Raw genomic sequence first — 14,998 nt, forward strand, 5'->3', positions numbered from 1 at the left:
CATATTCTTAAACCTCAGAACAAGGCTACCTTGACGTTTAATTCATTTAATTTTCCAGAGACAGGGCTACCTTGACGCTTGAGAATTTCTTCCTGCAATCTGTTGCTGTGCTTTTCCGAAGTACTTCTTTCCGCATCTTTTGCTTATGTGACTGTCCATTTACAACATGTCTCATTTACAACATGGCAAGAAATTGAGGTCCACAATTTAAAATTTCAATTTCAAAATGTTTTCACTTCGCGAATTTTATATTTGAAAGTGTAATATTTCTGATTATAATGCTCTTATTGTCATTGTAGGTGGCTCACATTTTCTGATAAAGGAAAAAGCCGGGTAAGATTAATTTTTCTCTTCTCTTGTGCTTAAACAAAAGTAGCTACACTTGCTTCTTTCATTTAAAGCCTGTTATGTATTATATGATGCAATATTAATCAATACCGTGCAGATCCATTCTTTATCCCTCTGGCAAACACTAATGTGCACCGGTTAACTCGTGTAAGGGGTTTCATTTCCAAGTTCTATCTAATGCGGTCATAGTAGCTGACTCAATATAATGCCAAGCTTCCAGGTAAGTACTCCATACTGCCTTGATCTCTTTAATTGTTTCAAACTGCTTCTGGGATTTTGAAACTTCATTTTTGAATCTGAGGCATGTTTAACCTTATGAAAGTAATGACATGTAGCCACAATGAGAAGAAAATGTCCTAGAGATATAAGAAAATGTCCTAGAGATATACTATGCAATGCTGCTTAAGATCATAAGACTTTATATTCTAGCCGTCTAACAGTAGCTTCACAGCATGTGAAAGATTTCCTCCAAAAACATCTTCTTTTTGGATGGAAGAGTTAAACAGTTTTTATAATCCGTTAGCATACCTTAATTATGTCTACTATCACTTGGATCTCAAAAACCTTTAACGGTGAATACTACTAGTAAAACCCAATAAATTGAAAAGATGAATTAGACCGCTGTCATCCTACAATTTAGGAATTGATCTTCCTTTACTTTAGCAATTTGTTTCCTTGTCTACCTTGATTTGATTACCTATATTTTTGGGCTTTCTTGTATTGACATTCTACGTTATTTTACTTCGTGTGTAAATCCTACAAAACAATTATACAAATATTGAATTCAAGTATATTTTTCAGCCTAACATGTTTTTTGTTTTCTCTTCTTCAAAAATACTCACTCATGGCAGAATATTCTTCAGCTTCCTATTGTTTAGGATCAGAACTGTCTGACAAGATGCTACATATATTTAGATCGGCAAATTAGTGACCTTGCTATTTGTGATTATGTGGGAAATCCATGGAATACCTCAAATCATAATTGAAGCCTCTATGGGAACAAGTAGAAATCAAACGCATTTGGAAATTGATAACTGTTTATGCGAAGATGGAAACAAAAAGCATTCAAAAAATGTCTTCATGTGAAAAGTAAGTAGAATGAAAATCATTGTATTTCATTTATACACAGGGAAAATTCATGTTTACAACGTAATCAAAGTGAAATTTTGACTTGTTGCAGACACCATTGAAGATTCTTCCTTTGCGTTGGATATCTAGCTTGTGCTAGGAGGAGAAAGCTGATCACATTACTCTTGCCATTTGGAAAGCTTGGACAACTTTCTGTATACTACGTTTGCAAGCAGCCATTCTTTGTTTGTATAGCGTTTTGTAGTCTGTTGTGCAGAGTAAAGACTTCTTTTTGTTAAATCCAGAGTAAAGACCAGCCATGCATGTAGAAGGCTCACCTTTTATAAAATTAATTATGTCCATTATTGGAATGGAATGTATAAAGATAACAAGACCTATTTTCCTTTGGATGAATAAGGAATTGTCAAAGTTGCCTCCATTAAAAATATTAGGCCAACACTATGGCGGTTATATTGTATAACACTTAAATTTAGACCGACAGAAAATGGATCATACAAATTTATTCCCCATTACATATTCTATTCATTTTATCTTCAAAAACCAGAAAAATAATCGTGTTATGATCAGTTTTATATTAATAGATTCTCGAACTAGTAAATTTATAAAAAATTTGGAAAAAAATATTAAATTGAATAGGAAAATTATAGTAAAATGACACTTGCTAACCCCATTAATCACAAAATTTCTTTTTGTTAATTCTGTTCCCCATTTGGAATTTTTTCACACAGATTTCCTTTTAGTTCTAGTGAAGTCTTATAAACAAGCTTGCTTGGTTCTCTATCTCATATTACCTCTTAACTCATTATTTACCAATCCAAGGTATAGAATAGGACTAACTACTTTGGTGTGTCCTAATTTACCAATAATTACATTATTATTAAAAGTATTTCTGCTTGTGGAAGGGCTTGGGAATACTCATTGAAAGTTCTCGCAAGAAGTTCCAGTTATATTTTTCCAACTAGCTTTTTGTCCTTTATTTCATAAAAGAAAAGTTCTAAGTAGTTGCGGCCGGTCATATGTGAGCACCAACCAGGCTTAGAGAAAGTTGGGTGAGAAGTGGTTCCTGTTGTACATTGTGCTCTTTTCTTCTTCTGCTACACAAGAAAATGCTGTTATGAATGAGTATTGCTCGCTACGATTCCAAGATGTGCAAATCCATGTAGCCACCTAATAATAACAAAATGAGCCTTTCAAGTTGTACGGAAGATTCAAGATACTTTCTAAGTCAAATGAAACCAAAACTATCCAAACATGAGAAACCTAAATTCTAGGGAGGAAGGGTAAAAAAAAAAGAAGGGATTTTAGTGTATATATTCATTCTGGTTCTACAACTACAAATAGCTAGATCTTTGACTTCAACCCCACAAGAAGAACTATATAAAAGCAGTGGTACCATCACCTTGAAAAGAAGTTATAGAATTTGCAAAAATAGCAGCCTATACAAGGACAAGCACAAAGAAATATCCAACACATAGTTCCAGACAAGTTGAGCAATCTGTTGTCGACCAATAACATATAAGCCATACCTGACCATGTTCAATTTGAGATAGCCTCAACAGGCTTTGCTGATAAATCCTGCAACCCACAGACCATATTGGCAGGGACAGCTAGATCAATCATCTTTGGATAAGGAAGGTTCAGATCTGTGAAACAGTCATTTTAACTTAATACAAACTCACAGAATACAAGTAAAACATATAAAATTGCAGCTGTCATTTTGAATGTTGGTAATGCTAGATAATTATACTTACTTTCCATGATATATCTAAATGTTTCCTGCATAGCAAAGATTAAAGTTGTCAAAGGTCAGATAGTAATGAAGTGGAAAAGTACCGACATTAGGTATAATATAAACAAAAGCAGAGACAAACCAAAATGATGTCTTACATATAGATTAAAAACATGCAAGATTCAATTCAAGAATTTCAGCTTTATCTAGCTCTTAACAAGCTGTTTTTTTTTTTTTTTAATTTATTTATTTATTTGTCACCCAAATTAACACAATCTATGCGATCCTCTTTCATTTTTTTTCTCTTCTGTTTCATTGGAGTTCTTATAACACCAGCGTGAACTATCAGCAGCTTTCAAATGATTTTTCAAGAAAATATTTATAAATATGTCAAGTAAATGCTTGGTTTGATTCAATTGAATCAAATACAACACAGGGAACTAGCGCGCTATGGCATCTTTAATTGAAGTCTTTCTACCAAGGATTCGGAAATCAATACACTGGTACAATCATTTTCCAGATAGTCACTTTGAAATCTTTCTAAGAAATAATAAGATATTCACATGAGAGGGCAAATAATTTACCTCATCTCTTGTGAGCCGAGGATTATAGAGCATCTCTTCGGCCACAGTGCTAACCTGTAATCAAGGTAGCTTATGGCATAAGAAACAGACCCAAGAAAAAATGGAAATATATATATATATATAAAATAAAAATAAAAAAAATAAAAACAACGCAAAAGAAACAGTGGATAATTCCATACGGTGAATCCCTTGTAATCATGAGCAGGGTAGATTAGTGTATCCTTGGGCAATGTAAAGATCTGGATTTATAACACAAAAAGAGAATTAGTGGTTTCCTGGTGAAATGTCTAAAAGGCCAAATGTATTTAACAGTTTCTTTATCATGGAAACACAATTTCCTACTTCCTAATCTCAAATCCTTGCCTGCGAATGCACTGACTTGTAGAGTTCATGTGAACTCCCACCCTGCAAGCAGATAAAAGAAATTAAATCAAGCTACCTTATAAATTAATCAACACTCCTCATTTCAAGAATGAAATAAGAGGTACATTGGAAGGCCATCTACAGTTTTCTGTTTCTGAAAAAACTGTCAAAAACATTTTGAAGATGTTAAGAATGAGGATTTGACACACTAAACCTGAAAATCAGTTCTTCCACAACCACGTATTAGTAAGGCATCCCCAGTAAAGGCCATCCTTGGTTGGGGCTGATCAGGGCCATCCCCTGTAACATATGTAACACAGCCTAAAGTATGGCCTGGAGTAGATCGAACCTGCAACAAAATTCACTTATAAACACACCTATATGCACATCTATAGACGTGTCCACATCCACACCCACACCCATATCCACTAACACACAACACAAGCTGTCACCAGCAAGGTTCTCTTTGGATCACTGGTTACTGTTGCATCAGAAATGGAATGCATCAGCATACACTTTGGGATTTATTTAATTCTATAAACTTAAATGTGACTTTCCTTAAGATTTGAGTGAAAACACTTTTAGAACAGCAAAGATTTGCTATGCATCAACTCTCGCTTCACACAGATGGATTTACTTGAAACCTTTTTAGCATAAAACAAGCCCAGGAAATAAGCCAAAGAAGTTATGTTCCAGATTCTTAACAACAAATACATAAATAAATAAATAAATCATGTAGATTGAAAACTAAGCAGGCTCAACAAATAGATGATGGACTTTTCTGAAACAGTGCTCAAGATTCAAGAAAGAAACTGGGAACAATTATGGCTATTGCTTCACCATGCATATGAGCAGACATTTTTTTCACAACCTAATAATATTCTTAATTTCTTTAGTAACTGAAACAAGTATGCATGCTTCTGTATAATATAGTTCTCCATAAAATAAAATAACAACAGAAACAACAAGTTTCTCTGTTCCACTTTATAAAAAACTAATTATATAATTAACAAGCAGCTTTGGTCAAACCTCCAAAAACAGGTCACCGAAATATATCTTATCACCAGCTTGAATCAGGAGGTCCGCTTTTGATTTGCTTGCTTCAGAAATGACAGATTTCACAGCTGGAACCTTGGTCTACAATAAACAAATTTACATATAGTGGAATGCATAAAGAAAACAAAAAAGGTAGAATTCCATTTTTGTTTCTACAGCATCAAATAGAAACAAACTCTAATGATAAACTAGCACTTCGGTGAAGATATTCAAAGCAACAAAAGGCAAAATTACTTATCATATTTATGTAGGTAAGTGGTATCAAACCTTTATGAGGCCAGTGCCAGTTATATGGTCAGCATGGACATGCGTGTTCATAGCATAAATTAACTTGAGTCCCAACTCTTTAACAAGCGAAAGGTCTCTCTCCGCTGTCTTGTCAACTGGGTCAATCAACTGCAAATCAAATAAACACATGTAATACGAATGCGTCAAATTTGCGTACGCAGGTCTAAGATTCTTACAGCATATTTTCAGGACAAAAAATTTCCTCAATGACATGAATCCTTATTAAGAAGTTAAGAGCTTCGATAGTGAACAGGACAACGTAAAATTTACATTGTTGAGCCTAAAATAAAATTGCAATAATAATCATAAAAAGTGATCGATGCTCGATGCTAATTCTGAAATGGCACAATCCTATATTTTAAATATGTATAAATTTGCAACTTACTCAGTATTTTTACATCAAAACATAAACAAGCGGGAACCCCAAAAAAAAATAAAAAATAATAATAATAATAAAAATGCGAACTTTCTAAGAGATAAAAAAAACAAAATAAATATCTGAAAGAACATTAATCAACATTAGAGGTAAATTTGACATGGAAAGGAAAGCTAACCAGAGCAGGTTTATCGGGATGAGAGACATCGGCGAGCAAGTAAGTATAGGTGGAGGAATCCTTCTCGAAGAGCTGACGGAAGAGTAGCTTCCCGGAAGGATGAGACGGCGTCGTGTAAGCGCGCGAGACCATTGTTTGGAAGGTGATCAACTTAAAGCGAGATGATGATGGAGAGACTAGGGTCTGCGTGGTGGAGAGATTCAGGAAATGGGAAGGAGATCTCCGAGCAAGAGATAAGCAGCAACGGATGAGATTCATGGCCAGCATTTTTTATTTTTATTTATTTATTTATTTTTTTGGTTTATTATATACTACGTCTCTGATTCAGTGCTCTGTCACTGAGCACTCCAGAACAAAGTGCTTGCGGAGAAAGATAGAGAGAGAGCGATTGGAAATGGAATGGATTCGTTTGTGGGCTGAATAATGGTGATGTTTGTGTTTTGGAAGTTGTGCGCGCAATGACGAAGCGTGTGACTGAAAGCGACAGCGCACTCGTCGGAGTATTTATGCCAAAACAAAAGTTTTTGTTTTTCTTTTTTTAGCTCAAGTGCCAAAACAAAAAGTTGGTAATGCCGTAGAGGCACTAAGAACCTACAAGTGGCACGTTTTCTGTTTTCCTTTTCTTTATTTTCATTGGACAAATAATTCAATATTATTATTATTATTTTATTTATTTATTTTTATCTAGAATTATTTTCTTTTCTTTTCTTTTTTATTTATCAATAATTATTTTAACAAACATTTTTATGCCATAGTCCTGCTTTATTCTTTCAAACTCCAAGGTTTTTGTTTAAAAATATATATATATATATATATATATTAAAGGTAGCCAATATATATTTACCAAATAAGCATACACTTCACAAGTGTGGATGAGCAGCAGAACTCAATATTGATTGAAAGTTAGTGTTGGTGATTGATGGAATAATCTCATATGCTTGGGACTTGTATGATTGAACAATTTAAATATAATGATAATAATAATAAAAAAAAACAATTAAAATATATTCAGCTAAAGAATGAATAGCAAACTTAGGAATTTTTTTTTTTTTTTTTGGTATGATACATAATATCTTTTTATGCAATTGTCAAAAATTGAGTTTACCAAATATGATTTTCAATTCAATGGTTGAGAAATATATGTAAGATATAAATAAAATCTACCACATTATTTTTCTATATATCATGTGTTTTTAGCATTATTATTATTATTTGATAACTATTTTTAAAAATTTATTCAAGGTATTGAATATACCATGTTTGATATCTGTGAACCAACGTTTCTATAATATTTGCTTGTAATATGAGAAATATACTTAAATGAAAAATTTTAACATGTGAAATGAAATTTATATAGTGTAATAAACAAATATCTAAAAAAAAAAAAGCGTAATAAACAAAAGAAAAAATTTCCAATGAAAAAATTAAAAAAAAAATTGGAAATTTAAGTTTGGGCCTAGTATTGTCTAAAGTTGCGACCCATTAAGGCATCAGGAAATGGAGCTCCAAAAACAGCACTGTTGGGGCGCAAAACCCTTGCATTTCGCCTCTTTTGAATGAAGAAAGCGAGGGACTTCTTCTTCCTCGCAACAATCCTCAGAAGCAGCAGCTTTCTCACTCTTCTAAGGCCCACTCCTCAGGTTCCTTTCTCTACCTTCCAAATTCTTGGGTATTATATTGGCACATATATATATGTTTCTGAAGGAGGTAAAAATGCAAACAGATGGAGGACATATCAGAGAGATACTGTTTCAAACCAATTCTGCGATGGAACCCTCAGGTGGAGGACTACTTTGTCAGAGCTTACGGACCTGACCATTTCTCCTGCATTTCCCAAGCTCTCACGTAACTTATTTTAATCACTTACTCTGATACTGGATTCTTTATTTATTTATTTTTTTAAGTGAATCGTTTGGTTACCCTTTCGTGTGGGAGAAAATAGGAGTAATTAACTTTACCTTCTCTGTTTACTAGGCTGCCAAGCATAAATTAGAAGATTAGTTCTTTTGGAGTAGAGATTAATGCTGGAAAAATGCTGTCCTGAATGATGTCTTGTCTATACATACTCGGACAGTGTTAGTCGTTACGCTCTGTATTTGGTAGGAAATGTTTTTTTTTTTTTTGGGGGAAAAAAAAAAAAAAAAAAAGGGTTAACATACACTACCCTACTTTTGTTTGTAGCCAAGGAGAGGAGAATAAAAAAAGTTAAGTTTCTTATTTGGCATCACTTGAGGACATATTGTTCGAAGGTTATTCAGCTGAATTTCTTTCTAAGATGATAGCGTTGTTGTCTAAGCTCGTCCTTCAATTAGGGCTAATTTCATCATCTTCTTCTTCTTCTTCTTCTTCTTCGATTCTCAGTGGTTTTTGCAGGCAGCTTTCTACCAAGCCCAATGGAAATCTGGCTGTTCTTGATAACTTAACCCTAGTAAATTTATTTGCTTTTGGAATTTTTACATATTTTTGAAGAAATTTGAACTCGGAGATTAAAATTTTAGTTTAGTTTAATTTTACCTTAATTTTTATTTTTTGTTAATTGGGTAATAAATAGTTACCAAGCAAGGCAATGTTTGTCTTCCAAACCAAGCAGAGGCGATAACGGCTGCTATTACCGACACTCTAAACGATCGTAAGCCACTTATGCACAAGGTCCACTTCTTGTATTTGTATTTGCCATTGTCATTGTGTTTGTTTTTAATGTGTTAAAACGATTTTACATTGCGTACAGAAAAATTCCTCGTGCCATTAAGCATCGATATGATTAAAAAGGAAAAAGCAAAATTGGAAGTTACCCTAGCAATTCCCATCAAGATCCCCTTGAACCAAAATAACGTCAAGCAAGAAAACTTTATCAATTATCAAATTGAACGTTACCCATTGCATATCTAAGTTCAATTAATTGGGATCTTAACTTACTTATTTCATATCTAAGCTAAATTAATTGGAACATTAAATAAAATACATGTTAGAACTATGTCTATAGTTATTTCAATACAAGAGAATTTAATGTAAGTATATTTTGTAAATATAAGAGGGAATTTTTTTAGGACCCTTTTCTGTGAATGCCCTAGGCATAGGCCACCAAGCGGCCAGGCCTGTCCTGGCTTCACCTTGCTTCAGCTCAAATTCCCCGGGTCCATTATTATGAGGAAATTTGATCTTGAAAGTAAGTTTGTTCGTTATTATTATTTTTTTCTAGAGTTTTTTTTTTTTTTTTTTTTTTTTTTTTTTAACCATGAAAAGTTAGAGATTTAAAAAAGAAGAAAGCAAGTAAGACGGAGATTTTTACTAATTGATTTTACAGATATAATTGTATGTTTTAATCAGAACATGAAAATAGATAGTCGTTTTTTCAATTAATAAAGAAAATAAAAGCCAATTACTACAAACATTAGCATAAACAATTTCTAGTTTTTTAATCATAATTTCTAAATAAAAGTTTTTTAATAATTTTTTTTTTTATCATTTAATGTTTCAAACCCACAACATCTTTATCATAATTGTGAGTGATTTATCAACTAAGTCAATTTTTTTTTTCTCTTTTTAATTCTAAACAAAGTTTGATGATTAAGAGGTAAAGATGCATTAGAGTTAATTGAATAAATTAATTGGTAGGACAAAATATAGATTCTATAATTTAAGGGTGTAAAATGTAATTATGCTAAAATCATTTGATTTTGATATAGATAATAGATGTTATCAATTAAGTGTCTTATAAAAAGTTAAGAACTTCAAGCAAAAAAAATATAAAACGTTAAGAACAATAATTATAAAACTGATTTCTACAGAGAAAACTAAACAAAATTCCATATATATATATATATGTATAAAAATAAAAAAAAGATTGTTAACCAAAAAAAAAAAAAAATTGTTTATATTTATCCAAAAGGTTGGCAGTTTACTTATAAGAAACCACGAATTCGAATTACACGGATACATGAGAATTTTGGATAGTTTTGTAATATTTCTTCCAACTTCCAAGCGGGAATTTCTGAGGTGGCGGCGATGTTGAAGCGCGTGGTTCAGTTAGGGATTAGTTCCGGTAGGGTCGGCTTTGACAATATCCAATCCTTAATTTCATCGTCATCTTCTTCCTATGTCAATGGACTTTACAGGCTGCTTTGTACCAAAGTCAATGTAAATCACGCCGATATTAATAGCTTTGCCCTCCGTAAATCAATTGCTTTTTATGATAATTTACTTATTTTTTGAAGAAACTTATTTGACCGACCCACCCCAAAGCTTAACAACTAGTTTAATTTTAATCTTATTATTATTATTATTGGTTAATTAGGTAATATCTATTTTGAGAGGCAACGGCTATCACGGACATTCTGAATGACCGCAATGTAGCAGTGCATAAGGTCAGCTTTTTGTATTTGTATTTGTGATGTGTTTTGTGGTTTGTATTTGCATTTCGTATTGTGTTTGTGTTTGTATTTCTATTTGTTTGTTGGTTTTCCCTTTTAAGCAATATAGTATATGATTTTGATTTTGAACCTATATGAATCGTACTGGTTATACATATATCCAATAAGTCTCCAAGTATATTGTTTAGGAGTTAGGACTTCATTTTTGGTCATTAATTAACTAATTAATGATAAGATTTTAAATGGTGTGACATATGGCTGACTAGGGATTACTAGCGATTCTGGCTCCCATTGTAGGCAATTAGCAATGCTTACAATTAGAATCGAGGATGGAATGAGTATTATTCTATATATGTATTAGTTTTGATGTTTTGGTATGTTGATGTGACAAGTGTTAAGTGTGTTTGTTGATTGTTTAGGTAAAAATTCATGTTATAATTGGCTGTTACATCAATTAATGGATTTGAAACAAAGAAAACTTAAGATGGTTAAATAGCAACCTTTAGTACCTAATACTACTATAGTATTTACTGTTTTCTGACAAGATCAAATGTTAGACAAATTATCAAAGCTGATTCTCTGATTAGACGTAGGAAAACAAACGCGGAAGATTATAGGACATTGGAAGAAAATGTCTATACATACATTCATGTTGCAATTTATTCTAGTATTCATCTAGTTATTCTCTTTTTCATTTGTCATAGACTTACATCGATGTTAAATTCCCATTGCGAAGCTTAGAGCTTTGTTTTCCAATTTTAGTACATTTTGCTATCATATTTATAGTTTTCTGATTTGTCTATCTTTCTTAGCAAAAGTCATGTGTTTGTGGATGCAGGAGAATCATTTTTCTTCTGTGCAACGTGAGATAGAGAAGCTCGACAAATTTGTATCATTTCTGGATATGCTTAGGGCTGACATAGGGAAGATGCCCATTGAATTTGAATCAAGGTATTTGTTCAGAAAACGAAATATTTTTGGCTTCTATACCACCTACATAACTTTCAAATATATATATATATATTTTATTAGTTAGTCTAATTTTTTCTCCCTTGTTATGTTGTAGGATTGATGATGCAATCAAATCTCTCCTATGGCTTGCAGTAGGAGTCACATGTAGTTGGTCTCCTATGGTATCTCATTGTTGGTCCATTAGTTGCTGTAGTTGGTCTCGTAGTATCATGTTTTTACAGATAGCAGCAGATTGAGAGAGCTGTCATGGTCAAAAACCAAGGTTATTAGGAGTTTTTAACTTTGAAGTATGGATTTGATAATGATGTACATGGATTAGTTTGACACTTTCCTAACTTTTCATAATCTAAACCTATGGAGAGGATTGGCGTTCTATTATATTTTGAGGATTATATAATATGCAGTTATGTATCTCCTTTAAGCAACTGTGCATGAACATTTGTATTACAGGACTAAGATAGAGGGAGGGAGAAAAGAGGAGCGAAGATGCATTCTTAACAATTGGTTGTTTATAACAGCGAACTGGATTGTGCTACTTGAATCTTAAAATATTAAATTTTCTTTTTTTGACTTTTGGCTTATGTTCATGAAAAAATCTTGTCAATTTTCTAATAAAGGGGTATTTTTCTTTTCCTTCCTTTTTTCAATGGTGTTCTTGTTCTAAACTTGTAGTTGCATATTATAAAGCATGATGCAAGTAGTGGTGGTCACAATGATATGCCATGGGAGAAAAATGAAGAAGTTTATGTGCGTTAGCTCCATATGTTTGTTCAACTCGAGGGAATTATGAACTTTTCCTTCAGAATTTGAATAGGAGAAAAAAGAACTTGTATGTGCTTGGAAATCAAGAAAATGTTGGCTTTGAGAAATTTTGGAAATTCAGACTAAAAATTTTATCAAGAAAATGGTAACTTTGTGAAAAAAGAAATGAAATAACTGCCTCTTCTTTATTATGAAAAAAAAAAAAAAAAAAATAAACCAGTTACTATTCTTCTTTTATTTGACCATACATGATTTATTCAGCATAAAATATTATATGCTTATTTCTACACATTCATGAAGGCTGAAGAAGTATTAGATGAAGTATATTTTTGGGCTGATAAAGCAAGCTATGGACAAATAAAAGAATTCCTCCCATCTGGAATTGCAAGAGGAGATGTGAGGCTAAAGTCCCAGGAAAATAGAAACCACACATCTCCACTTCACCAAGGGAACAAGTCCCTTTTCATAAACATGAACACCTAAACAACAACCAAGACTGTACATGTATTCTGAATTGTTATCTGTATGCGAATAGATAAAATATTCATATTCATATGCTATATGTGCATTATTGACGCATTAAACTGCTTTTCTCCCATCATTCAGGGCAAACTATTTATCTTATCTTTATCTTTATTCTGTAGATTCTTGATCTTTGTGGGATCTAGCAGAGGGTAGATTGAAGAAGAAAGAAGCAAAGAAAGGGAGTTTTTTTGACAGAGTGAGGACATGTTTTGAATTATTATTTTGTAATTGTTGAATATAATTGAATTATGCAAGGATTCAAGAAAAAACATGACAATTTAACTTTATTTTTGTTATGTTCCACTTGTAGTTCTCTCTCTCTCTCTCTCTCTTGTCTAGGACATTTTTTAGAACTGTAGCACTTTCACTTTGCAGTGACAGCTGTGTTCTTTTCACCCAGCATAATTACTCTAACAAGCATTTACTTTTTCATCCTTGCTGAATGAGCTATCAGCTATGTTAAAATTTGGGGCAGAAGAACTTTTTCTTAAGTAAGAGAAAAATGATCAAGAAAGCAAGAAAAGACTGTTTTAAGTATGGATATTGATGAAATTCTTGAAAGAGAAGAGAAGATTGAAGAAAAGGAAGATGAAGGAGAGCAGGGGAATGAATTGTTGAGTGCTTTTAAGGCAAGTTAATGATACTTTTCTTTTGGTCACTGCTTTGCTTCTTCCAATCTCCATCTCAGGACTTCCCTGTATATCTTCCCCCCCCCCCCCCCCCCCCCCCCCCCCACCAAGGGTTGGGGAAGATGTGGTGATGTGTGGTTTTCTCTGTTTTTTCCACTGTTTTTCCTGTTGTGACATATTTATTTGCTCTCCACTATATTTATTTTTTATTCATTATTTGTATGTGAATGCCAAGGTTGCTAATTTTGGTAGCAACCAAGATAAATTCAATTTATCTTCAAAAGATAAAAAAGGAAAAATAAGCATGATTTGAGTTTCGCATTAATAGATTCTCCAACTAGTAAGTTTATACAAAATTTAAACGAAACGTTAAATTGAAAAGGAAAACAATAATAAAATGACACTTGCTAAACCCATTGAACACAAAATTTCTTTTGTTTACTTAAGCTCTGCTAACCCAATTTGGATTTTTGTCACACAGATTTCTTATTAGTTCTATTGAGAACTTATATATAAGCTTGCTTGGTTCTCAATCTGATATTACCTCTTAATTCATTATTTACCAATCAAAGGTATAGAATACAACTAACACTTGTGGAGTGTCCTATTTACCAATAATCACATTATTATTAAAAAGTACTTCTGGTTGTGGAAAGGCTTCAGCATACTCTGCTTGAAAGTTTTGCAAGAAGTTCTAGGTAAATTTCCAACTAGCTTTTTGTCCTTCGTTTTAAATAAGAAAAATTCCAAGTAGTTGCAACCGGTTATATGTGACCACCAACCAAGCTTATAGAAAGTTGGGTGCGAAGTGGTTCCTGTTGTACATTGTGTTTTTTCTTCTTCTGTAACACAAGAAAATGCTGTTGTGAATGAGTGTTGCTCACTATGATTCCAAGGTGTGCAAATTCATGTAGCCACCCAGTTAATAACAAAATGAGCCACTAAGATGCACAAATGTTTAGTGCAATTAACTCTTTTTTAATATTATTTAAAAAAAAATTATTGTAAAGCACATTTTAGTAGTTGTTTTATTTTTTTTGAAAAATTAAAGCAAAAAGCATGTATTTATTTGTTATTGTTGTTATTTTTTTATTGGGGAAAAAGGAAAAAGAAAAAGAAAAGAAAGAATTTAGAAGCAACTGCTTAATAAATAAACCGAAACCAACCAAACTGAAACAGATGTGGGCCGACAAGCGTCTGAGTTTTGACTAATTTGCATGAATGGGGCTCCATTAACCAAAGAGTTTAGGATCCCATTAAGTTTTATGACATTTTTTTTTTTGGGTAATTTTAATTTTGATGATATTGATTAAGAAAAAAAAAAGTAATAAAATAAAATGAAACATAGCAAAACTTTGATAAATATTTAGTCGCATGAAGGAAGCTGGGACTTCTTCCTTACAACAATCCTGGTAGTAGCAGCAGGTAGCAGCAACACCATATCTCTCTCTCACTCTCAAGAGTCTAAGACTCACTCCTCAGGTTCCACTTTCCCTTTCAAAGTATATGAAGATGTGCATAAATTGGGATTGTTAATTGAGCTTGTTTGAAATTAAAAAAATAAAAAAATAAAAACAAGTAAAAGGAGAAAAAAAGAAGAAAAGGAAAAGAAAAAGGGTTATGTATATTATATATTATTTACCCCCCAACTTTTTTTTTTTTTTTTCCAGTGTCTAATCTTTATGTTTTCCGAATGGGGCAGTAGCACTAGGTAAGCCACATGTTCTTT

At 32.6% G+C, this 14,998-nt stretch overlaps 1 protein-coding gene and 2 long non-coding RNA genes across 5 annotated transcripts; 2 read left to right on the forward strand and 1 right to left on the reverse strand.

The window, feature by feature from the left end:
* Positions 1–339: 339 nt before the first annotated feature.
* Positions 340–1,899, forward strand: LOC132803441 (uncharacterized). The gene is made up of 3 exons (XR_009638682.1): positions 340–568; positions 1,200–1,437; positions 1,529–1,899. It is a non-coding gene; the product is annotated as an uncharacterized LOC132803441 (long non-coding RNA).
* A 1,064-nt stretch (positions 1,900–2,963) lies between these two features.
* Positions 2,964–6,401, reverse strand: LOC132799256 (persulfide dioxygenase ETHE1 homolog, mitochondrial-like). Of its 2 annotated transcripts, XM_060816463.1 has the most exons (9): positions 6,012–6,395; positions 5,437–5,565; positions 5,143–5,250; positions 4,328–4,462; positions 4,114–4,155; positions 3,930–3,989; positions 3,751–3,804; positions 3,189–3,213; positions 2,964–3,080 (listed from the first exon to the last, which is right to left on the reverse strand). In XM_060816463.1, exons 1-9 carry the CDS (start codon positions 6,276–6,278, stop codon positions 2,974–2,976), a joined length of 927 nt encoding a protein of 308 aa, XP_060672446.1. In that variant the 5' UTR covers positions 6,279–6,395; the 3' UTR covers positions 2,964–2,973. The 2 variants fall into 2 exon arrangements, with proteins under 2 accessions (XP_060672446.1, XP_060672447.1); XM_060816464.1 differs by lacking the exon at positions 4,114–4,155 and having other exon boundaries at positions 6,012–6,401.
* A 1,005-nt stretch (positions 6,402–7,406) lies between these two features.
* LOC132803473 (uncharacterized) lies at positions 7,407–8,284 on the forward strand. 2 transcript variants are annotated; one of them, XR_009638746.1, is made up of 3 exons: positions 7,468–7,651; positions 7,735–7,856; positions 7,986–8,284. It is a non-coding gene; the product is annotated as an uncharacterized LOC132803473 (long non-coding RNA). The 2 variants fall into 2 exon arrangements; XR_009638745.1 differs by having other exon boundaries at positions 7,407–7,651; positions 7,735–8,284.
* The last annotated feature ends 6,714 nt before the right edge of the window (positions 8,285–14,998 follow it).

Source organism: Ziziphus jujuba, chromosome 4 (assembly GCF_031755915.1).
Source record: "Ziziphus jujuba cultivar Dongzao chromosome 4, ASM3175591v1".
Taxonomy (NCBI): domain Eukaryota; kingdom Viridiplantae; phylum Streptophyta; class Magnoliopsida; order Rosales; family Rhamnaceae; genus Ziziphus; species Ziziphus jujuba.